The 26,005-nt window shown below is 36.0% G+C and overlaps 1 protein-coding gene across 6 annotated transcripts in view; it reads right to left on the bottom strand.

Moving 5' to 3' along the window:
* Positions 1-6,273: 6,273 nt before the first annotated feature.
* The window catches only part of LOC127454422 (transmembrane protein 65-like), an 83,232-nt gene continuing 63,500 nt past the window's right edge, over positions 6,274-26,005 (bottom strand). For 3 of the 6 annotated variants that reach the window (XM_051721615.1, XM_051721614.1, XM_051721616.1), the window contains 4 exons: positions 25,447-25,501; positions 18,019-18,061; positions 10,283-10,388; positions 6,274-9,260 (listed from right to left, as the gene is read on the bottom strand). In XM_051721615.1, the coding sequence (XP_051577575.1) occupies positions 9,126-9,260; positions 10,283-10,388; positions 18,019-18,061; positions 25,447-25,501 (339 nt within the window). In that variant the 3' untranslated portion in view covers positions 6,274-9,125. Of the gene's footprint in view, positions 9,261-9,378; positions 9,588-10,282; positions 10,389-15,159; positions 15,782-18,018; positions 18,062-25,446; positions 25,502-26,005 lie in introns of those variants that run through there. The other 3 variants (XR_007899530.1, XR_007899531.1, XR_007899532.1) reach the window with 3 other exon arrangements.

Raw genomic sequence — 26,005 nt, 5'->3', positions numbered from 1 at the left:
AAGCCTTGAAAATGCCAGTCAATACTGTTCAATCACTTATTCAGAAGTGGAGAATTCAGGGATCTCTTGATACCAAGCCAAGGTCAGGTAGACCAAGAAAGATTTCAGCCACAACTGCCAGAAGAATTGTTCAGGATACAAAGAAAAACCCACAGGTAACCTCAGGAGAAATACAGGGTGCTCTGGAAAAAGATGGTGTGGTTGTTTCAAGGTGTACAATACGACGATACTTGAACAACAATGAGCTGCATGGTCGAGTTGCCAGAAAGAAGCCTTTACTGTGCCAATGCCACAAAAAAGCACGGTTACAATATGCCCGACAACACCTTGACATGCCTCACAGCTTCTGGCACACTGTAATTTGGAGTAACAAGACCAAAATAGAGCTTTATGGTCACAACCATAAGCGCTATGTTTGGAGAGGGGTCAACAAGGCCTATAGTGAAAAGAATACCATCCCCACTGTAAAGCATGGTGGTGGCTCACTGATATTTTGGGGATGTGTGAGCTCTAAAGGCACGGGGAATCTTGTGAAAATTGATGGAAAGATGAATGCAGCATGTTATTTATATTTATATATTTGGGGCAGTGGTGGCTCAGCGGTTAAGGCTCTGGGTTACTGATCAGAAGGTCGGGGGTTCAAGCCCCAGCACCGCCAAGATGCCACTGTTGGGCCCTTGAGCAAGGCCCTTGACCCTATCTGCTCCAGGGGCGCCGTATCATGGCTGACCCTGCACTCTGACCCCAGCCTAGCTGGGATATGTGAAAAAGAAGAATTTCACTGTATATGTGCAAATGTATAATGTGTGATAAATAAAGAAAATTATAATTATAAATTATAATTATAATTATCAGAAAATACTGGCAGACAATTTGCATTCTTCTGCACAAAAGCTGCGCATGGGACGCTCTTGGACTTTCCAGCACGACAATGACCCTAAGCACAAGGCCAAGTTGACCCTCCAGTGGTTACAGCAGAAAAAGGTGAAGGTTCTGGAGTGGCCATCACAGTCTCCTGACCTTAATATCATCGAGCCACTCTGGGGAGATCTCAAACGTGCGGTTCATGCAAGACAAATAAAGACTTTGCATGACCTGGAGGCATTTTGCCTAGACGAATGGGCAGCTATACCACCTGCAAGAATTTGGAGCCTCATAGACAACTATTACAAAAGACTACACGCTGTCATTGATGCTAAAGGGGGCAATACACAGTATTAAGAACTAAGGGTATGCAGACTTTTTTTAACAGGGGTAATTTCATTTTTTTCTTTGTTGCCATGTTTTGTTTTATGATTGTGCCATTCTGTTATAACCTACAGTTGAATATGAATCCCATATGAAATAAAAGAAATGTGTTTTGCCTGCTCACTCAGTGTTTTCTTTAAAAATGGAACATATATTACCAATTACAGATAGCATTACTTTGTTGAGCTGTTACTTCTGTCCAATGTTTTAGATATTATTCTATTTATGTGTGACACTCCTGTTCTACCCACTCCGTTCGGGACTCGAACCGGTGTCTCCAGCATGGGAAGAGGGTGCACTAACAAGGAGGCTAAAGGCTACAGCCTCTAACGTCAGTCAGTAGTGCACCTCTTGAGGTCAGGAGAGTGAGGTTTATACACATTGTACAGCTATCTATCAGCTAGCCACCGTTACACTCACCCCCCCTAAACCTCACTCCCATCCGGGTCATGGCACCATTGTGACGCTACTATTCTACCTGCTCCATATGGGACTCAAACTGGTGTCTCCGGCATGGGAGGCAGGTGCACTAACAAGGAGGCTAAAGGCTACAGCCCCTAGCTTCAGTCGCTAGTGCACCTCTTGAGGTCAGGAGAGTGCAGTTTATACACATTGCACAGCTATCTATCAGCTGGCCACCATTACATGTGTTTTAATAATTTGATTTGCTCTATCTGGGGTTTTGTTCTGGTGTTCAGCTGGACATGTTTTGGATTGTAAAGTCAGCTCTAAGACCATATGACTAAAGGGGGCTTCTCTTTGGGTTCAGCCATTGGTAGCTTAGGGCTTTGTGATAGAGGGTCTGTGTATCAATATAAATGTTTTTAGTTGGGCATGGAATTTAATGGCTTTTTTATTTTAATAACTTTAATCCTAATTTGGCTCTGTGTGCATTATTTGGAGTTTTTTATTGTACTCCTAATATATTTTTGCAGAATTCTGCCTGCAGAATCTCTATTGGGTGTTTGTCCCGTTTAGTGATTTCTTAGTTTGTGAGAGGGGCCCCTGACCTCACCTCCAGAGTGCTTTAGTTTCTATAATTGATTCTGATTGGTAAGTCAATTTTTATATTTTTCTTAATAATGTAAAAAGCTCTTTGTACCTTGTCTCTCAGGTCATTCACAGCCTTGTTTAAATTTCCCGTGTTGCTGTGTTCTAAGTGCAAGGTGTTACCTAATATGAAGTTATGGTGTTGGCCTTGGTGACTGGGTCTTTTTCGTAATATCATTATTTTTGTCTTTTTGGGGTTAAATGTCAGGCCCCATGTCTGACAGAAGTTGTGCAGGTGGTTCAGATGCCGCTGTAGACCCTCTTTTGTGGGCGACAGCAGCACCAGATAATCTTCAAACAGGAGACATTTTACTTCAGAATGTCTAGTAGAGTGGGCAGTTTGGACAGTCAAAAAGCATAAATAGATTTTAGCAGACAAAACATTTAACCTCCTGTTGCCAGTTTGTTGTGGACCATGGCTTCATCATGAACACTAGCTAGCTCAGAATTTAGCTAACTAAACCCCATTTGAACTACTGGTAATCTCTGGAAAATACTGTATTAAGTTGATTTAAACTTTCCTAAATGAAAGAACACTCAAACATCCAAAGTCAACAGTTTATTAATCTCCTGAGACCCGAGCGTTGCATTTACTGTGTGTATTTACCATTTCCATTTTTGATTTGTAACTAGTAGCACCTAATAAACATGATAAAAAACAAACAAACTCTAGAGCAAGTCATTTACCTAAAAATTGATGTACACATATGTGGACAGTGACACTAAGTTGTGAAATTTTCAATAATACCAAGCTATAGAAAGTCAGATTTTTTATTATATTTCCATAAGTGTTGGTTATTCATGTTTTTAAAACATTACAGACATTACATCAGAAATTAGTATAATTAATTCTGATTCAAAATAATGGCCAGCATCATCCAATCACAGCCAACCATGTTAAATTAACATCATACATTATAGTCACATCTCACTGACTGTAGAAGCTCCATTACCATCCTGACAAGAGGCAGAGGATTTCAGAGCCAGATCAAAGTACAGCCGACATACATCTCACACTCAAAGCTTCAAGACTCAGAACTACAGGATCATTTTATCACAACACACACAATTTGTTCAGACTTCTTCAGATTCAGAAGCACTTGTCTGAAGCTTGACACTAGATACTTTAAAGCTGACCATGTGCTTCACCTGCCTGTAATGAGGTTGCCAAAGGAAGATGCCTGTATCTGACTCAGTCTTAAAAAGGCATATGACTCTCAAACGATTTAAAGGAAAGCTGCCACTTGTGAAAACAAAAGTCTCATAACCATTTCATCAGATGACTAGATTCCCCCTTTTTCGTTCCTGTGTTAACGTATTTGGTATTGAAACAGGAAATAAGGGCGGGATATATAGAAGGCCTTGTCTCTTTTAAAAAAACAAAACAACAATAGTCAATCATTTTCATGACAGTCATGAATCTTAATTTGTTAATAGCTGTTGTTTGTCAAAAGTAGGGGGGAGGGACGATTTTATTCTACAAACCATTTGCTTTGACAAAAATTGGATGAGCCCCTGAGTACAAGGTGTCATCAATATTTTCTGATTTTCAAGAAGATAAATTATATCAGCCTATATCTGCTATAAGTGCATTTTGTCAACTTTTAGGAGTATACTAGCAAATAAATGTTTTTAAAGATAACAGACATGGACCAAAAGCCACAGAACTCAATTTTGATTTCATGGGGTCTGTAAAAACACCTGACTGGCAACTGTTTGAAGGCAAGCTTGTACCAAAAAAAAAAAAAAAAAAAAAAAAAAAAAAACCTCTTTAAAGTAATAAAAACTATAAAAGTAGAGTAAAACGGCGACAAAGGCCCTCTGGGGTAAAAGGCACTTTTGATTTTATTTTCTCCCAAAACACTAAATAGCAATAAAAACTACCACAGTACTTTCCAAAACACCTGTTTGACTGATTCACGAGGTCATTGCATGCAATGCCTTAAGGTAATTTCATCTAACATGTAATTATTTTTTTTAAATGCTGCAAATTAATGTAGCTAATGAGAATCCCTGTATAATTTTCACATAAATTTTGAGACAAAATACTTATTTTTCATATTCAGTTTTGTTCAAGGTGATTGAATCAAAAGATTTTCAATAACTGTCCAATAAGCGAGAGGTAAATTGTGGGTAAAAGGCCCCCCTGGCCACCATAGAAAAAAAAAAAAAAAAAAATGTAATCAACCTTCCGTTATAATTATATTTTTCTATATTGTTTTACACTATTTTTTTCTTTATCAATACTCAATAAAAAACATTTCTTTTTTAAAATCTTTATACACTTTACCACTAGAAAAAAATAAAATAAAATAATAATTAAAAAAAAAATAAAATCCTCAAGGGGTACCTTTAGCCCTGTCATGTTTTTTTTTATTTTTTACTGTCTATTACCATAGCAAAGCCAGTTCTTTGGCAATACCATGTGCCATATAAATACCATGGTTCTTAAAGGGATAGTTCACCCAAAAAAATCACTTTCACCTTTACATCTGAAAGTCACATTTGGTTCCTGTTTAGTTTCACTTTCACATCTGAAAGTGAAAGAGGAGATTTAGAGTAAAAAAAGGACTTAAATATTGTTCTGTTTTACACACAAACCTATCATATCACTTTGGAAGACATGGATTTAACCACTGGAATCTTATGGATTACTTTTATGTTTCCTTTATGTAATTTTTGGAATTACAAATTCTAAGGCATTTTAAGGACCAACAGAGCTGAGATATTCTTCTAAAAATCTTCATTTGTGATCTGCAGAAGAAAGAAAGTCATACACATCTGGGATGGCATGAGGGTGAGTGAATAATGAGAGAATTTTCATTTTTGGGTGAACTATCCTTTCCTTTAATTATAATAATCATTCAATTTAAAATCTGATACTACCACTTTACATGATACCATAATGATATATATATATATATATATATATATATATATATATATATATTTTTTTTTTTTTTTTTTTGCAGATGACTAAATAACCATTAAATACATCTACTCAAGGTTGCTTTATTCTAAGCAATCCTACAAACCACACAACAACCGTGAAAAACTTGAAATATGCTATCTGAACATTCTGAATACACCACCCCTGATTTAGCAAGAGCAGTGAATCAAAGTGAAGCAATGTAGAGCTAACACAGATTTAAGCAAAGATCATATCGAACCACGGAGGAATGTAAATACAGGAAATGTATGATTGTAGTGACTGTATCCAGAATGGGAACGTCAAGAATCTTTTTGATGAGGCCTAGAAAACTGTATTCTTCAGCAAGTGTTGTGCCTTCTTCAATAACAGTCAATGAAGTGCAGGTGTTGAAATGCCCATTTTTGGTAGATTTGATAAAACAGTTTTTTCTTTGACAGTCCAATAGGTAAAGTTTAATGGGGATATACATTACATTTGGCTGTTTTGAGGATTTAAATCTGTTTTTATCAAATTCATTTCTCATTGAAACATTATGTAAGCACCAGTTTCAATTCAAAGTGATAGTTTGCCCATTGATGAACATTCATCATATATATTTTTTGGGTGAACTATCCCTTTAAATAATTCAAATGTGGATCTTCAACAGGTTCTGTGCTTTGCTAACATACTGCCACTCTTGTGTGTTGCAGCTGCATGTTTCACTTAAAGGGATAGTTCACCCAAAAATGAAAATGCTCTCATCATTTAATCATCCTCATGCCATCCCAGATGAGCTTCAAAATTTTGGTATCCATTTACTTGCATTGTATGGACCTACAGAGCTGGGATATTCTTCTAAAAATCTTCATTTGAGTTCCGCAGAAGACAGAAAGTCATACACATCTGGGATGGCATGAGGGAGAATAAATAATGAGAGAATTTTCAATTTTGGGTGAACTATTTCTTTAATGTTAGTTAGTTAAATATATGTCAGTGGCTTCCTGTTGTAAAATCATTGTAATAAGCAGACATGCAGTCAGAAAATGGAAGCAGACACAAAAGGGAAGATTTTACTCACTCTAATTATTGAGGTAAGGTTTTCAATTTTAAGAAAATATCAGGTTTTTTTCTCTTATGCATACTATATGGACATGATGCTGATTTATTCAGTGCAACATAAAGTTCTCATAACAGCATGCAAGTAAGTTTGAACAATAAACAAATTTGAACAAATAACCTTGAACAATGATTGTTTCAAATGACTACTTTCCACTATTTCTTAAAGACATAAATAATTCATTTGAAATGCATGCATGTATAAAATGTCTCCTTCCATCTATAATTTTTGTTTCCATTGTAACGCATAGAGCCGTTTAGGTCTCGAATTAAATCACTATTATCAATATAGGACAAATTGACACTTTAAGCTTAATCACTTACTGTATAATCTCATTTATCTTTGACTTCACAACTGAGAACCATACATGCACAAGTTTGTCATGCTTGCTTAAACTTGATCTCCATTGAATTTCATGAAATGACCAAGATTATATTTAGGCCACCCTGTCCGACAGAGCTCAGCATTGAGCCTCTCTATTGAAGAGACGGACAGTTTCCATGGTTACGATGATCTAGAATCTTAAGTAATGTTCTGTGTGGAGTAACAGAATGCTCCCTTAAGACATGCTTTGATTCCTTCCTGTTATATGTTGAAATTGCTCAAGTTATAATAGACTAAAATGTACTATAGAATAATAATAATAATAATAAAAAAAACTACTTAAAAAGTATCATTTAGACTAGACTGAATCTATGTGAAATCAGAATTGACCCTATTTATTTTCTTAATACATGTAATAACCTATTCGCCTTGTTTTTTCAAACCTCTGTAACAAACTGTTATTTAGAAACCACTTCTCACAATCCAATCAATTCCCAATCAACGAAATTAAGTCACATCCTACATTGGGGTTGTGAGGTTCTGCGAACGCTGCTTCAGGTTGTCTTTAAAGTTTTAACTTTGAAGGAAAAAAAAAACAAAAACTAGAACAAACCGACCAACCTATCAGATAACACAAAAAATAGAAATGTGTAGATAGCATGAGAAATGCATAATATAGATTACATTTAGAACAAAATATGTGCAAATATTGTTCTGGACTATAGAGATGATAATACTTACAATAAATAATGCAGCAGTTATATCTTGTGTTTTAGCTTGTGGGTTAAAATAAAGACATTCAGATAAAAAGACATTCAGATGACATTTCCAATCACATTAATGGCAACTGCTGACTGTACATGCAATAAGGCACATAACAATTCAACAATTCCCACAACAGAACTTACGATACAACTTTTGCTTGGATTTTGCCATGTTAGAGTTTTCTTTTTTTTTTGTTGGTCTTATACCTCAACTGCAATTCTGAAACTCGACTCAATGCTGCAAACTGGTGGCAAGAACAGGAAGCACATTTTCTTCCATTTCCAACCTTAATCTAATGCTTAGTTAAGCAGGTTGAAGAAAATAAAAAAAGTCCTATTGTTTCAATTGTTCTTAAAGTAAAATATATTGCAAGGTTTATGGGTTACTTCAATTGTATGTAATATACTCAACAAATGACAACAGACTTTAATTTAAAATCAGTGTAGTGTTAGATTCAGGTGCTATTATAAAATGATTCTTATATCCTGTCCTACAAGTGTCCCATAACACCGTGTCCTAACCAGACATGACTCAATAAAGCGACAAGCAACAGGAGATTTGGTTGGTTGTTGGATTTCTGTAGCTTTGCCTTGGGTAGTCCCGCCCACAATTAAACCTCATTGGTCCAAAATCCTGCTCCTGTATATTAAACTTAAACTATTTTCTGATTGGCTGTAATTGTGTTGCATCACACTGCATTTTTGCTTTCATTGTGGACAGACTTTACTGCAATTACTTGTCACCTAAAAACTTTGCGGCATATGGAACGATATTTGTGCCACTAGCATTTGAATTGAAATTTTAAGACTTTAATTTGAAAATGTTTACTTTAAATTGAATATGCAATTTCCAACTTTAATTACATCAAACAATGTATGTTGAACTAATTCAGATCTTAAAATTCAGATTCAAAATTTTAATACTCTGACTCAGGTTACAAAATTTCCGTTGGTACAATTCAGGTTTTACTTTCAGATTTGCGTAAATGCGACGTAGCCTTCTTGGATTCACTGATTTGATGATCTGAATTCATGTCATGTACATTTGAATTTCAAGTTTGGTGTAATTCAAGTTCAAAACGGCATATTCAATTTCAAGTAAACATTTTCAAATCAAAGTGGCACAAATATCTTTCCATACTGTTCGCCTGGTTAGGACTGCAAGATTCTGAAATTCTATCCTTAAGTTCATCTTCACAATAAACAGGAGTAAGCCATCAGCTAAATACAGCACTGCACAAAAAAGCTGTTGTGCACTCTTATCAGTCTTCATAAGTATTTAACATTAAATAAGCAGCACGTAGGCCTCCATGACCTGAATAAATTTGCATCACTGGTGCATGAATGGGGACTGGGTCAAGTTAATAAGAAAGAGGTCAAGCTTTTTGTACTGTGGTCTCTTAACAATACACTTCTAATAGGAGTGAAATAAAACTACATCAAATAAAAAAAAAAAAAACATGAACCACTTACAACAGTGTTGGAGGCAGCTATTATGGTTGAGAATGATGCACACTCTCATTTCTGTCTGTCTGTTTCAAATAAATGTTCAATTTGTGCACCACTGTGGGGGGTTTCAACACAATTAAAAAAATTATAAAACCTCATGCACTTTAGTTTAACCAAAGTGTGTGCTGTAGGAGTCTGACTGGGATTCTTTTGTTTTCCAGGTGAGTCAGTCTTTACATCAGATGCCCTATAGAGAGGCTGCTCACACACGTTTGGTGTCCTTAGAAGTTGGTTGAGCTTCTTCTCCTTCTTTTTTTGCTTTATCTTCATCGTCTTTGTAGAAAAGTAGCGGGAACATGCCTAGTATGCAGCCAATGCCCACGCCGATGGCTTTGCCCTGAGAGAACAAACCGAGAAAACGTACAAATTATAATACAATTAATTATATGATTTGATATCCATATTAATAAATCAAACTTATCCAATCACATACAAATTAAAAGTTAAACTAGCACCTCATTTCTTGTGTGAAAGTAACTTATGACTGTCTGTTACTAACACAGTACTATTTTCCTACAGAGAACTACAGGTCTGATTATGTAGTTTCGCACAAGGCAGTATTGCAGTGTTGACAGGCTGGTAAGCAAACACCATCTTTGTGAAAGATGGAAATGGGTCTTCGTATTAGTCCAACCAATCTATCTTTTTCCCCCAGAGCATAACCCTTTAAAACAAAGGTAAGGAATTAATTCCGGTGGAAAGCAGTACCTCAAATTTAGTTTAGCCCAATATGTAACGTGACCTTTTCAAGCATCCTCCAATAAAGGCCTTTAATTAGAGTTTCACACTTCAGCGGGTTTGTCATGTTAGCCTGTTCCACTCAAATAAATGTGGTTAAAAGTGGAGAAAGTTCATTGTACAGTGAGCTGTTCATTTCTTGCATATCGGAGTGCTAAATAACATTAATCTTTGCAGACCAAATCGATTATATTCTGTATTTTCGAAGGAAAATACAGAACAAGACATAAACAAAAAGCAGCCATTATAGCCTGTTTATGCTGATTGCGTCAAATGTGGTCTTTGTTCCAGTGACTACTGTACATTTGCTGAAAACAGAAACTTTAATAGAAGGTAAAAGCAGAAAGTTTGGCAGGTGCTTTGAGAGGCACTTTGTGTTTGCAGACAGGCCCAACAAAAGAACAGCTTATCTCACAGTACAGGCCACCAAATACAAAAAGTATGCTGCTGATTCCTAAATGATGGTCGTGTAGAGACAATAACAGAGGAAACATTTTCTCTTCCTTTGCAGTCCTTTGTTGCAACACTCAAGTGTCTTACTTCATAGATAAGGGGTACTTAGGCTGTTTTTCATCAGTACAAAGCAATGTCCCCAAAGGAAAGTGTGAAATAACTACTCACGGTGTGAGAACTAACTCTGGTCTGCCACATATCTACTTGCTTGGGACTCAAATCAGGAATCTGCATCCCCAGCCTACAGGCCAGCACTTCCACGTAACCTGCAAGACTAACACACACACACACACATATAACAGTATTCAGAGAAAAAACTCAGCCTGTTTTACTGAGATACAGATTAAAGAACAGATGGTACTTTATCACTAAAAGACAGAGAAACACATCACTGCATGACAGGAACATTTCTATTGACGAAAACCATAAAAATAACTTATCAAAAGCAACATCAGAACATGTGGTCCATGAAACAGATAAAATAACTACATTTCTTTTTACGCCAGGCTAGGTAATACAAATAAGATTTGTTAAAACAGAAATCCATCCCACACAATAAAAATGCAATTTTCTTAATCAATATTTTGTCGTTTTCCAATAAAAATATCTAATGAAAATATTAAAACAAGACACATTTAGTTTAAAATCAAAACTGATTTTTTTCAGAGAATATATCTTAAATAAAATGTTATAAATAATTAAATAAGTAATTTAAAAATAATACAATTAAATAATACAAAAAATATTTACTGCAATTAACTGTTGTTTTTACTTGTAAGTAAACATTTGGCTAAATTTACTGAGGATTATGCTTAAAACAAGAAAAACTATTTGCTAATTTTCAACCATTGAATTTCCATTACTTTTCCATTGTTTTGTTATTATTGGATAAAGAAAAAAAAAACTTTTCTAGAAATTTCTAGATTAAATATTTAGTAATGCTGAGCATTACTAGAAAAAAGATATTCACTTTAATTTTTCTTTATATATAAGCAATATCACATGAGCAAGAGTGCTGCATGGCCCTACATCAGCATGGCTGTGATTTGGCCGCAGACACGTGGCAGCAGGGCTCATATAGCAAGAGTGCGAGTGTGATATTGCTTATATACAACAGTTCAATGAACAAGTAAGGAAAAACTGATGAAAAACTAAGGACTGTCACAAAAAACGCAGTTGTGCATGGAACTACTTTATTACGTGACGGATCAGAATCTGACGATTCTAGATCAAAAGATCCGCACAAGCCTCTGTTACTAATTAAAAAATGTCACTTTAGAACTAGTAAAGACGGCTTGGGCTGTTTCTAGTAAGTTACTGGAGAAACAATGATGTGTGTGTGTGTGTGTGTTTGAGAGAGAGAGAGAGAGAGAGAGAGAGATTGAGCGTGTGCGATTATTACCTGCGTCTGTCACGACTCTCAAGCACAGATGCTGTAGTGTGTTAGTGTAGTAATAATCTGAGCGATCATGGAGTGAGAGACTGTTCTCTCCTCCACCATGTTGATTAGATCTCCTCACAACTCAGAAACTCCGGTAATAGCTACGCACCTTGAGTCTGTTGTGTCTCTCAGCTGTGATATGCCTTAATGCTGATGCTGTTAGTTTAACTGTATTTCCCAGCTGTATTGTTGCAGTAGTAATCCGAGCGATCATGGAGTAAGAGACAATGCCGATGACTTCTAAGAAACTGCTCACTGACTGACGTGCGTCAACTTGCACGTTAAACTTTACTGGCTCATTACACATAAAAATTGTCTTTTGTCGACACCTGCTGGCTAACATCTTTAATGTCACAGGGAAAATGTAAAGACACACACATCTAGCTCTTTTAAACATCTGCACTGCTCTTACACTTTAGTTTAGAACAGCAAGAACACAAGCAGAGTGATACACACAGTGAAGCATCCGAGTGCTGATGGTGTGAGACATCAGTACTCATGGAACGTCTCTCGTCCAATCAGATTCGAGGATCGGAACTAACTGTTGTACATTTTATTTTACTGATTTCCATAACTTTTAAGGCCTGGAAATCACAATTTTAAAATTCCCTGATATTTCCAGGTCTCTTACGCATTTTTGCTTCTCAAGTAAGGGTATCTTGTTTTAAGGATGTTTAGATATTTCTACTGGAAAACAATACAAAAATACGGATTAAGATTTTTTTCCATGCAAACAAAAACCCACCCCACACATCACTGTCTTGTTATAGCAACATTACTTCACATTTAATTGTGTGGGATCTGAACTCTACCCCAGAGAGTGTCTACGCTCACTCATCATGCCAATGTAGAGGAATAATTACACTCAGGAGCAGTTGTGATTGGAAACAAACAAGTCCTGCAGTAAACAGCAGATTGAGGAGGTGATAGGCTCTAGGCTCAATAATATTTAACAGTCAGTTCTGTACTCTGGAGGCACTAGGCAGTCTGGCTGAGATGATTACTAGGTGTTTCTTTCTATACAAAACCATGTGAGCACCAGTCAGTGAAGTCTCGATTCATTAGCAGATACTAATGAAATACAGTCAGTAAAATTGGAGAAGATTTTCCCTATTTTTTTTAGCTCTAAGCAAAGCTGCAGATCCTCAACCTGTTTAGTGCAGAAGATAACAAACTATAAGCTTTTCATGGATTTCATGTCTCATCTGAACTCTCTATATAGTACAAAATAGTAATAGTTGCATAATAATGTTAAATTCTTTTAATATTCTATTTTTTACGAGCAATCATCTATTTGGCGTCTCCCACCTTGTCCTGATAAATGGGGGCTCGTCCGGGATTTGAACCTGGGGTGCAAGCTGCAAGGGACTTTTAACATGCATATTAAAGACTGTTGGAACCTTATTCCCATCCACACAGTTAATTCTGATTATTGCTTAATAAACTATAAGTTTGTTCCAGCCCTTCAAAGGAATAGAAGAGATGCCATTTAGATAGACCTGTAAGAAACTGATTGATCTTAACAGCATAAAAGTGGAATAAAGTTCAAACAGAAGATAACAGGACTGTAAAAAAACAACAGGAAAACAGCCCATGCTTGTAGTCTTAATTGTGTCTGATATGGTCTAAAGCACTCAAGAGGTTTCATCCTGATAGGAAGTTCTCTTTTCAGTTTCCTCGATAATTACTGATGTCTTGGACCATAAGGCTGAAATCATTACGGCAGCTTCTCTTGATAGCTGAAAACTAGACAGTCTGACAGAGCATCAGCTGTTTGATAGGATTGGACATGAGAAAAGAGATCATTTTGGAATAAAGTCTTTACATTATTCCAGTGTTTCTATACCAGTATCTTATGTACCCCCTAAGCTCAGTAGTAGTAGGGCTCAAGTGCCACTTTATTGCCACCAAAAAATAAATGCATTCCTGTTAACTGTTATTATATTGGATATCATTTAGCATTATAATTATAATTATTAAAGAGGCCATTATTAACAGTGATTCACTTTGAAACTAAAAACAATCAATACTAGGAAGTTTCCTCTCCCTATAAAATGAAAGCAGAGGGAAACCTTATTTGACGTGATTTTGATGAAAAGGAGTGTGAATGAAATGAGTAAAAAGCACTGTGTATATATACAGGGTACATATATATATATATATATATATATATATATATATATATATATATATATATATATATATATATACACTATATTGCCAAAAGTATTCGCTCACCCATCCAAATAATTGAATTCAGGTGTTCCAATCACTTCCATGGCCACAGGTGTATAAAATGACGCACCTAGGCATGCAGACTGCTTCTACAAACATTTGTGAAAGAATGGGCCACTCTCAGGAGCTCAGTGAATTCCAGCGTGGTACTGTGATAGGATGCCACCTGTGCAACAAGTCCAGTTGTGAAATTTCTTCACTACTAAATATTCCACAGTCAACTGTCAGTGGTATTATAACAAAGTGGAAGCGATTGGGAATGACAGTAACTCAGCCACGAAGTGGTAGGCCACGTAAAATGACAGAGCGGGGTCAGCGGATGCTGAGGCGCATAGTGCGCAGAGGTCGCTAACTTTCTGCAGAGTCAATCGCTACAGACCTCCAAAGTTCATGTGGCCTTCAGATTAGCTCAAGAACAGTGCGTAGAGATCTTCATGGAATGGGTTTCCATGGCCGAGCAGCTGCATCCAAGCCATACATCACCAAGTGCAATGCAAAGCGTCGGATGCAGTGGTGTAAAGCACGCCGCCACTGGACTCTAGAGCAGTGGAGATGCGTTCTCTGGAGTGACGAATCACGCTTCTCCATCTGGCAATCTGATGGACGAGTCTGGGTTTGGCGGTTGCCAGGAGAACGGTACTTGTCTGACTGCATTGTGCCAACTGTGAAGTTTGGTGGAGGGGGGATTATGGTGTGGGGTTGTTTTTCAGGAGCTGGGCTTGGCCCCTTAGTTCCAGTGAAAGGAACTCTGAATGCTTCAGCATACCAAGAGATTTTGGACAATTCCATGCTATCAACTTTGTGGGAACAGTTTGGGGATGGCCCCTTCCTGTTCCAACATGACTGCACACCAGTGCACAAAGCAAGGTCCATAAAGACATGGATGAGCGAGTTTGGTGTGGTAGAACTTGACTGGCCTGCACAGAGTCCTAACCTCAACCCGATAGAGCACCTTTGGGATGAATTAGAGCGAAGACTGCGAGTCAGGCCTTCTCGTCCAACATCAGTGTCTGACCTCACAAATGCGCTTCTGGAAGAATGGTCAAAAATTCCCATAAACACACTCCTAAACCTTGTGGAAAGCCTTCCCAGAAGAGTTGAAGCTGTTATAGCTGCAAAGGGTGGGCTGACGTCATATTAAACGCTATGGATTAAGAATGGGATGTCACTTAAATTCATATGCGTCTAAAGGCAGATGAGCGAATACTTTTGGCAATATAGTGTATATATATATTGTTTTCTTTCCTTACACTGTAAGTGTCCTAACCAGACACGATCTGTATGTTCTGTATGTCCCGTACGACACCATTTTAAGGGAGAAATAAGAATGGTTGTTACTAAAATATTTTTGGTTATGTCTAAAGCTCACTTGAATTTGTTTTAGATAATTAGACATGATGTTACGATGTCTTGAAAGGCTGTCTGAAACCAGTCTTTACGAGGTGCCTTCATACACAAAACACTGCTTGTGAAGTTAGGCAGTGGGGCCTCAGCTTTCAGATGCAGCCATTCACACGAAGCAATCGACTTGTCCTTCATCACTTGAAGCAGTCATGGCTGGTTAAGACAAAAACTCAGATTTACATGGAAGATATTTTTATCGTGTAATCTCTGGTTAGAACATGGTGTTAAAGTCAAGTTTATTTGTCATTTGCACAGCTTACTAACAGTACATTGAACCCTGAAATGCTTGTAAATGCTTTGCCAGTGCTAACACATTAACTACAAAAAAAGATTCAGGATTGATTATTTGATATTTTACCCCCTAGAACTTGCTTAAGTACCTCCTGGTGTACACACATACCCCTGGTTGGGAATAACTGCATAATTCTATTTGATTCAGCGATGTTTGTCCAGGAGCTGTAGCTCACAAAGAGACATTTTATCTTCAGTGACAGACAGCAGTGGTGCTGCCAGTGGAGAGTGATCTGCAGTTCAATACTTTATGTATTCTACAATACTGAGCAGAATGAACCTCAGCTGCCAGAAAACTGTGCGAACAAATGAACAAATACACAAGATGTAACTAATTAATTTGTAGACTCAATATAAAACATATGCTCATAACATCAAATGATTTCAATATTCCTTCAGATTGGATCTTTCCATCTGTGTAAAGGAATAGTTTACTCAAAAATTATAATTCTCACATAATTTACTCACCCATATGCTGTCTCAAACTCTTATGGCTTTCTTTCTTTCGCAGAACACAAACAAAGATACTTTGATGGAGATTTGATGTGTTTATATCCATACAATGCAAGTTAACAGGGTCTTTTTGCTTTTTGGTGAGAAACAGACCAAATTGTAAAAAAATGTTTTTTAACTATAAATCTTGACATGTGCATGTGTCAAGCATGAGCAAGTGCAATCTAGCTTCAAATCATGATCGCATCAATGAAACTGCAGATGTCAAGATTCTGGTCTGCTCTGATTCAAAACTGATGGTATCGGTTCAGAAGACATGGATTAAACCACATGAGTCGTATGGATTTCCTTTATGATGCCTTTATGTCCCCTCTGGTGCTTGAAAATGTTGGACCCATTGACTTGCGATGTATGGACATAACCTCATATCTCAAACAGAATATATTCACTTGTGTTCGCAGAAGAAAGAAAGTCATACAAGTTTGAGATGACATAATGGGTGAGTAAATGGGTGAACTGTTCCTTTAATTCTTCTATATTTGCTTCCCTAAACTGTTATCTTCAGCACTAAGCCCATATCTCTGTTTCATCTTTAAAAAGTCATGAAATGCTTACTCATCATTCCTAAAGAACATGCAGAAAATCTTAAGCAAAGGAATACTGGATCTTTAGCTGCTGAGATCTTGTGGACAGTTGCAAGAAACTGCATTAGTGAAGAAAACTCTTTGTTATTATACCCTCATATATAACACTAAGGGTTTGTTTGTTTTTTGTTTTGTTTTTTGCAACAGGGCATTGGATTCTTCTTTTCTTAAAGCTACTACAAACTAGGGATGCACCGATACCACTTTTTCTCTTCTAATTTGATTCCGATATCGGAAATCTCAGTATCGGCCGATACCGATCCCAAGCCGATACCAGTGTTGTTTTTTTGCATAATCAGTTTAGAATATCTTTATATTATTGTGTGGAACTAATTGGGAGTACTCTTTAATATGTAAAGAAACACAAACTTCTAACTACACATTATTTCAATATAAATGTATAGCTTATTTAGAAACACTTTATTATTAACTAGTATACTGGATAATGTAGCAGCAAAATTAACAGTAATTCCAGTCTTCAAGTCTTCAGTAGAAAAGAAAACCAGTGTTTTATTTTTGCCTTTTTTTTTTTTTTTTCAAAAATGTTTCAACTAGTATCTGGACTTTAAAGGATTCAGATCTCTTTTTTGTTCAATTTAGTTGTAAGACATCAGTCCACTTTTCATTCACACAGTTATTTTTTGGAACCCATTCAACTTAAATATTGTTATAAATTGTAAACAAATACTAATGGTGACAATAATAATAATAATAAATTGTTATTAATATTATTATTATTATTAACTTTCAATTTTAATTTGAAATACAACGGTAATATATTTAAATTGTGCACTTTTAAAACCCTCACGCTTTTATTTTGACATTCTGAACTCCCCAGGAAGTCCTGTATGTGTCTGTTTGTAGGCAAGTTCACAGTAGTTGAATTCGCTTCTTATTAAAATTCTGGTAAAATGCACCTCCGGTGCCGTTCTAAATGCATATTATAAGTAAACCGAACTATTGAGCATCTACATCTTAGATGCTGTTCTTGAGTAGCGCTCAAATATTGCGCACCGCTGTGAAGGCTAAAAATAGCCGCGAGTGAATCACCACCCTATGTGTGAGTTTGTGTTTCCCACAGCCCTTTGTGGTTCTAAAATAGCTTTTACTTCATTAGCACAGCCCAATACCTGTTGCAGGCATTGTTGCCTCTTGACACGGCAACAAACAGCTACCTGTGTATGATGCACATTTATTCTCATAACTAAAATGGTACAAAAACCCAAAGCCTCCAATTTACTGACAGCTAGCAGAACAATAATGTGTCATATTCTGCCAACACTATAGTGTTGTTTAACACTGACAATGTTTACAGCAGCTGAACTTCTGATTTTGGGCTGAGGCACAAAGTGAGCAATTAAGTCTGTAGGTAGGCATTTCTGAAATAAGAAACAAGAAAACCTTTACTTTTAGAGATATAATTCATGAGCTCTTACCCGAGTCCAGCCAAGTCTGATACAAGGTTTCCAAGAGCAGCAGCTGCAAAAATGTCAAAGACAAAAAGATTAAAATATGGTTAGTCAATTTCTTAAGTGCAGAACAACCAAATTACACTAAATGGCCAAAAGTGGAAGCTGTTTGGGAGGACCAACTCCGTATTAATGGCAATTGCAGTGCCGCGGGAAGTAAGGGTGCTGAGGGTGCTGCAGGGTGCCCCCTGTCAATGTTCCAGCCCACCCTGTGAAGTGCTGTCAAAATAGTGTATGCATGCAAAATAAATGAGAATTAATTTGTTATTTGAAAAACCGTCATATTCTGTGTTAATCTCATAAATGAAAGTAATGATGAAAATGTTTAAGGGTATTTTTTTAAAGGTAGAACGATATATCGTTTTTCCTGATTAATCTGTGCCGATAGTTGCTTTTTGGAACTATCGGTTATCTGCAAAAATCTATGCCAATAGTTTCTTTTTTTCCTAATTTTTTTTAATCATCATCAATAAACCTCATCAGATGAAACATTTACATATAAACTCTTCATCTGCTAAATATATATAGGCTATAGAAAGCATCATTGGTAAATACTTGCATATAGAGCATTGTGCATTAGCCAAGCCTCTGTCATTTCAAAATAAGAGTCTATTTTTGTGTATTTTGGACTTGTTTAAAGTTGTAAGTCTCCCGTAATGCACCAAATTAAAAATTTTCTAGTTATTATTAAGATTATGGTTGCACAATTAACTGCTTTTGTTATTTGATTTATTTTGGACTCTTGTAGCCTCAATGCTTGTCCCCTTTATAGTAAGGAAAGACTAAGCTTTTTTTAAATCATTCTATACATTTTTTTTTTTTTTAACTATCGGCTGAATAATCGGTTATCTGCCTTTTACACCACCTTAGTTATCGGTATCTGCAAAATCCACTATCAGTCGACCTTCATCAGCAACAATGAAGACAAGAAAAACATTATGATGATAATTAAATCCTTTTAATTGTAACTTACTTAAACATTCTTAAAAGAATGATTAAGAATGAATGTATTAAAATAATCCAGGCACAGTGTTGAGGATTTCCCCGCGTGAATTGAGCTGATCACCGATCACCTGTCTAAAACAGCTAAAATGATTCTGTTTAACAGTCTGTAAAACGATTAACAACACCATAACTTCTAAAAACATAATACTAATAAGCTACTACTTTATACTCTGTTTATATGCTATTATTTTAGGAGTGCAGGTTTTCAAAAGGACAGTTTTCATATGTTGTAAACTAAATCTGTTTGTAGAAATGCTTCAATAAGTGTTTAAAATTTTTCAAAATGTATATATAATTGGCTAAAATTTGTATATTTCACTGACATGTTTTTATAGCATTATAGAGTATTATAGTAAAAATGGTCATTTTTGTGTTCACATTCCTTTGGCCATATAGTGTACATAAAAAAGTCACTTGTTATTCAAATAGGTAATCAATACTAGGGCTAGGTATTGATGCACATTTCCCGATTATGATTCACAAGCTCTCGAATCGATTCGATTCAAAGGTGTGTTTCAGTTATAATGTCCATTTTACTTACATTATCCCAGCTAATGCTTTTAATTTACAAATAATATTTTATTTGTTTTTCATTCATTTTGTCAAATTTGAGCTTTTTAAAAATGAACAAATCCATGTATTCTATCAGTAAATATGATATTATATTGCATATATTATATATGGTTACATCTTTACTGTTGAAGGCATAATTTATCCTATTTACAAGTATTTACATTGATTTGTAGAACACAAGCTAAATATCAGTCTCTGGCAGTGAAGGTTGTCAGGTTAAATCACAACCTCACAGTGGGTAATTCTGGGATGTATGAATGAGTTAGCCAATCAATAGCTATTGATCTAAATGTCAAAGTGTCATGGAGTCCAGGGAGTCTTTCAGGCAAGCAGCCCCTGTATACGCCTTTCTGTGACAAAATATACGAACTTACTATAACAATAAGAAAGGGAGAAAAAAGGTTGTCTGGTACCATAATAAAATAAGCAGGATGACAAAAGTCTTTGCAATAATGCCATACAGCAGCATAATGTCAAGCGCATATTCTTTGAGCTTGGATTTGGGGATAAAAAATTCCACTTATATTTTGATATAAACTCAGCGCCATGATGTAAGGGTACTAGGTGTGTTTATATGATATTCTATTCCCTAAATATGGTTCAAGTCCCTCCTTCAGTGTAAGTCTATGGGGTTTTCCCCCACTCCTTTTCATTGTCTGCTAGTACAAAATGTAAGTCTAGCTGCTTAGAAAAGTAATAGCACACCTCTCCTCAACAAGCCCTATTATTTGAAGAATCATTTATGTCTATAATACAAACAGTGCAGGATGAGTTACACTTAACCTACTTAAACCCTAAGTTTATTCAGTTTAATCATAAGGTCATTCCATATAAAAACAGTAGAAAACAAACAAACGTTTGAGGAAAGAGCTCATGTTAAGCATTCTGATGGCTCTCATAAATCCTCACTTCCAGAAGGCTTGACTTACAGGCTTGAATCTCTTTCACAATCATCTATCACCTCTAATGCTCTCCCAAAGAGATCTGACTGCATCAATCTCTGTTCCTCTACCTTACAGTGAGTAACAAAGGTAGACAGCACTGATTGATCCCTCTCGGCTCTACCACAGTCTTACAGGCTGAGAGGCTTGAAATAGCTTTGCAGTGAAGGAAGTATGGACTCAACTTTCTCACAAGCTATTCCACAGTGAGGAATGCATGCGGTATCTTACACACACTGCTCCAGATACAATGGAAGAAAAGGTGTGAAGAACAGCAAATTAATCTCTCACAAAGGGTATCCCTATCTTATATTTTTTTTAAAGTATGATTTTAAAGGTACAGGCTGCATCTTTAAAAAAAAAAAAAGCAGATGTGCTGTCAGAATAATCTATATAGTACACAACTCTTATGAAAATATACTATGGTAATCATTATGCCAAAATAACATTGTATTTACAGTTAATTGGTTACACTTGACAATTAGGTTATATTCATAGTATTAGTTAACTACATTAGTTAACCCACAATGAACAATACTTTTTCATGATTTATTAATCTTGGTTAATGTTAATATCAAAACAAATTAACATTAGTTTCAACATGTATATATTAACATTAGCTAATGCATTATGAACTAACATGAATTAACAATGAACAATATTACATATATATATATAAATTAACATTAAACATTAATAAGTGCTGTAAAATATATATGTTTCATGTTAGAATGAAAAAAGTGGTATACTGAATTATATTTTAAGTTAGTTTTAAATTAGTTAATAACTTATAAGTACTAATGTAGAATTAATTTAACATGAATTATATTCATATGTGCATCTGTTTGCATTTCTGTGACTATCAAGTCATATTAAGGGAGAAACTTGAGATGCTGAGTGTATGACTTGTGTGCGACAATGCATGAGGAAATATATACATTGTTATAAATTTGTTGAGCAGAAAACAAAAAAACTTTTTTTAATACTTTTATAAGTAACTTAAAAGTAAAGCTATTAGTAATGTAATTACTTTTTCCATGAGGTACTCAGTCATGTAATCTGATAACAATTAAAGAAGTAATTAGTCATTTGTAGTAGATTACTTTTTAAACAATTTACCCAACACTGATTATAATGGTGTGTTCCATTCAACTCGGAAAGTCGGATTTTCCAACTTTCTATTAGGAAAAGTAAAATGGAACACCACATAAAGTCAGAATTCCAACTTGGAAAGTCGTGTGGAAATTTTAAACTCCGATTTCGCCGAGATGCAGGTGTGTGACTCACACAAACATGTCGGCACCCAGGAAGATGTAAAAAAATAAGTGATAAACATTCACTTTTATTAAATAATATGATAAGTGAGTCAAAGTTCCTACATTACGTGATATTAAAGCGTGTTTAACAAATGTTAGCAGAGACAGGTGTTCAAAACATGGTAAATTATACTCTCTTTTGATAATCGTACACCTGTAGCACAAATGCTAGCATTGCAAAATTGTTTATGAATTTAGTTGCTAGGAGACATCTCTGGTGACAGTCAAACACTTGTTAAGTTAATGGGAGCGTTGCAGATTTGTTTCCTTAAACGTCATCTTCTAAGCATTTGGCAAAGGAGTGCATTTATGGTCGGAGATCGGAGATATCAAGCAGGAATATCCCACATCCGACTTGAATGGAACACAGCATAAGGGTGTTTTCACACTTCGTGTCAGGGGTCTGAGCATGGTTCGCAGGATTTTTGACCCATATGTGAACACTCCAAATGATCTCCCTTTAAAGCGAACTGAACTTAGAACATCTCTGGATATGGTCTGAGTACGGTTTGCTTGCTGCCTGCAGTTCAGTTTGCTAATAAAAAAAAAAAAGAATTAAAATGGACAAAGATACTGAAAGTTTTTAACTCAGCTTGAAGAAATGTATTATATTAATTTATATTTCTTATGTTAATTTCATATTAATTCACAGATGGTATTTTGGTGAAATGTATGGTTGCCACTATAATTCTGGTATGGAAATCATCATTTGATCATTTGAGTAGAAAAAGGAAGACAAACCTAATAAAAATGTAAATTAAATCAATATTCAGACAATCACTCATAGTTTCTGAGACATCACACAATATACAGTGGGCAAGACTAATTTCTTATTCAAATGTCCTGCATCCTTTTGGACATCAAAGATAAAAGAGAAAATTGAAGCAAAGCAGGACACTTATGCTAGTTGCACAGGTAGTGTCTGTGCATTAATGTGTGTGACCAGAGGAAAATGTTATTGCTTAGGTGTGCTATTTCACTTTTATAGATCAAGAGACTTAATTAAGCTCTTAATTGTGTTTCATTTAAGTATCATATTTTTCTCAGATGTTTAGGCTCAAATTCCTCAGAAGAAATAAAAATAGACACAAATAAGGCAGTTGACATTATAAGAGTATAGCCCTCTAAAACAAATGTGGATAGCATCGCCAGGATAATTCAGCCTTTGAAGAAAATGATGGGAGATGCTTTAATCATACTGAAATCTCTCTTGACTCAGTTTGTGACATTGTTGAGATCTCTTAACCCTTTAAGCTCTGAGGGTGTTTTTAAAGATTTCCAGTTTCAGTGGCATACAAAAAATGAAAGGCTTATAAAAAAAGAGGGTCAAGTGTTTGGTATCAATTTAAATAAAAATTTTAAAATGTATTAATGATACAGATTATACATTCTGAGACTCAGCCTAAGAAACTGCTTAAATTTTTTTTTTTTTTTTACCAAAAATGTACTTTTTGTTACTTTTTTGACCTTTTGGTTACCCTTTTGACCTCATGAGGCCTCAAAGCTGGAACGAGAGAGCATAGTTTATGATAGTTAATGTTATTGTTCTAAGAAACGCGCAGACATAATACAGACATAGACCTAGTACACAACAGGATATGTTTCGAGACACCTGTCCACGTATTTCGCTGAGATAGGTACATTTACAAGTCGTTTGTATAAATAAATGTACGAGTGGGGCTGTAGTCTATCTTTCCACTCATACCGCAATTTTCACACTTTACGAGTCGTTTGTATAAATAAATGTACGAGTGGGGCTGTAGTCTATCTTTCCACTCATACTGCAATTTTCACACTTTACGAGTCGTTTGTATAAATAAATGTACGAGTGGGGCTGTAGTTTATCTTTCCACTCATACCGCAATTTTCACACTTTACGAGTCGTTTGTATAAATAAATGTACGAGTGGGGCTGTAGTCTATCATTCCACTCAAACCGCTCAGACTTTGCGAATATGACAAGAGAGAAACGTGATCAATTCAAGGAATGCAAGAAACTTTTACATCAACGGAAGGTCACTTTTGCACTGATATTCCCGGCCAAATTAAGAATAGATGCTAAGGAGGGCCGTAAAACATTCACAAGCCCACAGCAAGCGTTGTCCTTCATAAAGTCCCCCAAGATCCAATTAACAGGGCAAGACAGTCATACTTTGAGTCAGGGGATAAGGCAGGGAAACCTCTGGCTAGATATATAAAACAGAGAGAGTCTTTTTCTACCATTCCTTCAGTGAAATCTGCTGGTGGTGAAATATTTACCTCGGCCATTGATATTAATAATGCTTTTAAAGAATTCTATCTTGATCTTTATAGTTTTTCGTCTTCGTCTACTGAAGAGGATATTAGAAACTTTGTGGAACCATTAGAACTCCCTAAACTGACGACTGAGCAAAAAATTCTCTTGATTCTGAGATAACCTTGGAGGAGCTTGGCGAAGTAATTAAGGCCTTGCCTATAGGCAAGGCTCTGGGGCCAGATGGCTTTCCCCCTGAATTTTTTTAGATCTTATGCTACAGAACTGGCTCCACTTTTGCTAGAAGTTTATACGGAAACATTAAAGAATGGAAAGCTTCTGCCAACCATGACACAAGCCCAGATCAGTCTGATTCTTAAAAAGGACAAAGATCCAAGAGTTACCATCCAATTTCCCTGATCCAGCTAGATGTTAAAATATTGTCAAAAATGTTGGCTAACTGATTAAGTAAAGTTATGACATCTCTTATACATCTTATACATTTATTTGGGGCCATAGCTCTTCTGATAACATTAGTAGTTTCATTAATGTCATGTGGGCAGTGGCGAACGATCAGACTCTGGTCGCTGCCATCTCACTTGATGCCGAAAAGGTGTTTGATATGGTAGAATGGGATTATATTTTTAAGATTTTGAAAATGTATGGGTTTGGGAATACTTTTATTGGATGGATTAAGTTACTTTACAGACACCCGGTAGTGGCGGGTCAAACGAATGGAGTATTTTTTTCTGGATAGGGGCACCCGGCAGGGTTGCCCTCTTTCCCCCCTTATTGTTTTGTCTTGCCCTGTAACCATTAGCAGCCGCGATAAGAAAGGAGGATGACTTTCCAGGGATGGTGGCAGGAGGCGTGGCACATAAGCTTTTGCTTTACGCAGATAATATTTTATTATTTGTCTCGGACACTACTAGATCCTAGAGCCTTGCCTCCACATAATTATTAATTCCTTTTCTAAGTTCTAAGGATACAGAGTGAATTGGTCTAAATCCAAAGCTTTGGCTCTGACAGCATACTGCCCGGTAATGGCTTTTCAGCTAGGTGCCTTCCAGTGGCCCAAACAGGGCATTAAGTATTCGGATATTTTATTTATTTATAAAAAATAAGATTCACACACGAAAGGAACTGAAGGTTGTCGCTTTTTGTCAGTAATTCATTATTATTTCTCCCACGCACTACATCTCCATCTTTGGCTGCCTGCCATATTCAGTATAAACCTGTGGATGATGGATCCCTGTGAACATTACAATATCCAGATTCACTAAAATTGTTAAATCATGCGGAACAAGTAGTGTCATACACTCACTTACCAGCCATGGTTGAGATCCCCAGTATTACTCCTATAGATAATTCAATCTGGGTACCCTGTGAAGAAAACCATTCAAGGTTTAGTTTTTATTCCAGCCAGAAGCCTGACTGACAGAACACATTCTGTATCTCATAGTTCTGATATTCAGATCTACATGTCAAGCATTGTGAGTGCTGCATTTTTAGATTCTGGATATCTACAAGAACTCTACACAAGAATTGTGCAATTACGGCTTTACTCTTCAGTGACTGGTACTTAGTAAGGTGTTTTAAATCATAAATGAGTTTGATTTTAACATATAATGGTCTGTGATCAAACATTATTTCTTCCTATTGGAAAAGCTTAATGAGATGTTAGAAACCAGCTGAATAGCAAAAACACAGGAGCCAGATTCCAGGGCAAAACTAATTAACTGTAATCTCAGCTCTCTGATCGTTTCATTTGATTTAGGAATCAAGCTTTAAACAAAATCCATGCGGTTTTAACATGAAGGTAAAGGTGATTTTATATTCTCTTATACTTTAACAATCAAACTGCACAATAACAGCAGCTAAAAATTG

The sequence above is a fragment of the Myxocyprinus asiaticus genome, chromosome 16 (genome assembly GCF_019703515.2).
Source record: "Myxocyprinus asiaticus isolate MX2 ecotype Aquarium Trade chromosome 16, UBuf_Myxa_2, whole genome shotgun sequence".
Lineage (NCBI taxonomy): Eukaryota > Metazoa > Chordata > Actinopteri > Cypriniformes > Catostomidae > Myxocyprinus > Myxocyprinus asiaticus.
This window is presented reverse-complemented; position numbering and strand designations above follow the sequence as displayed.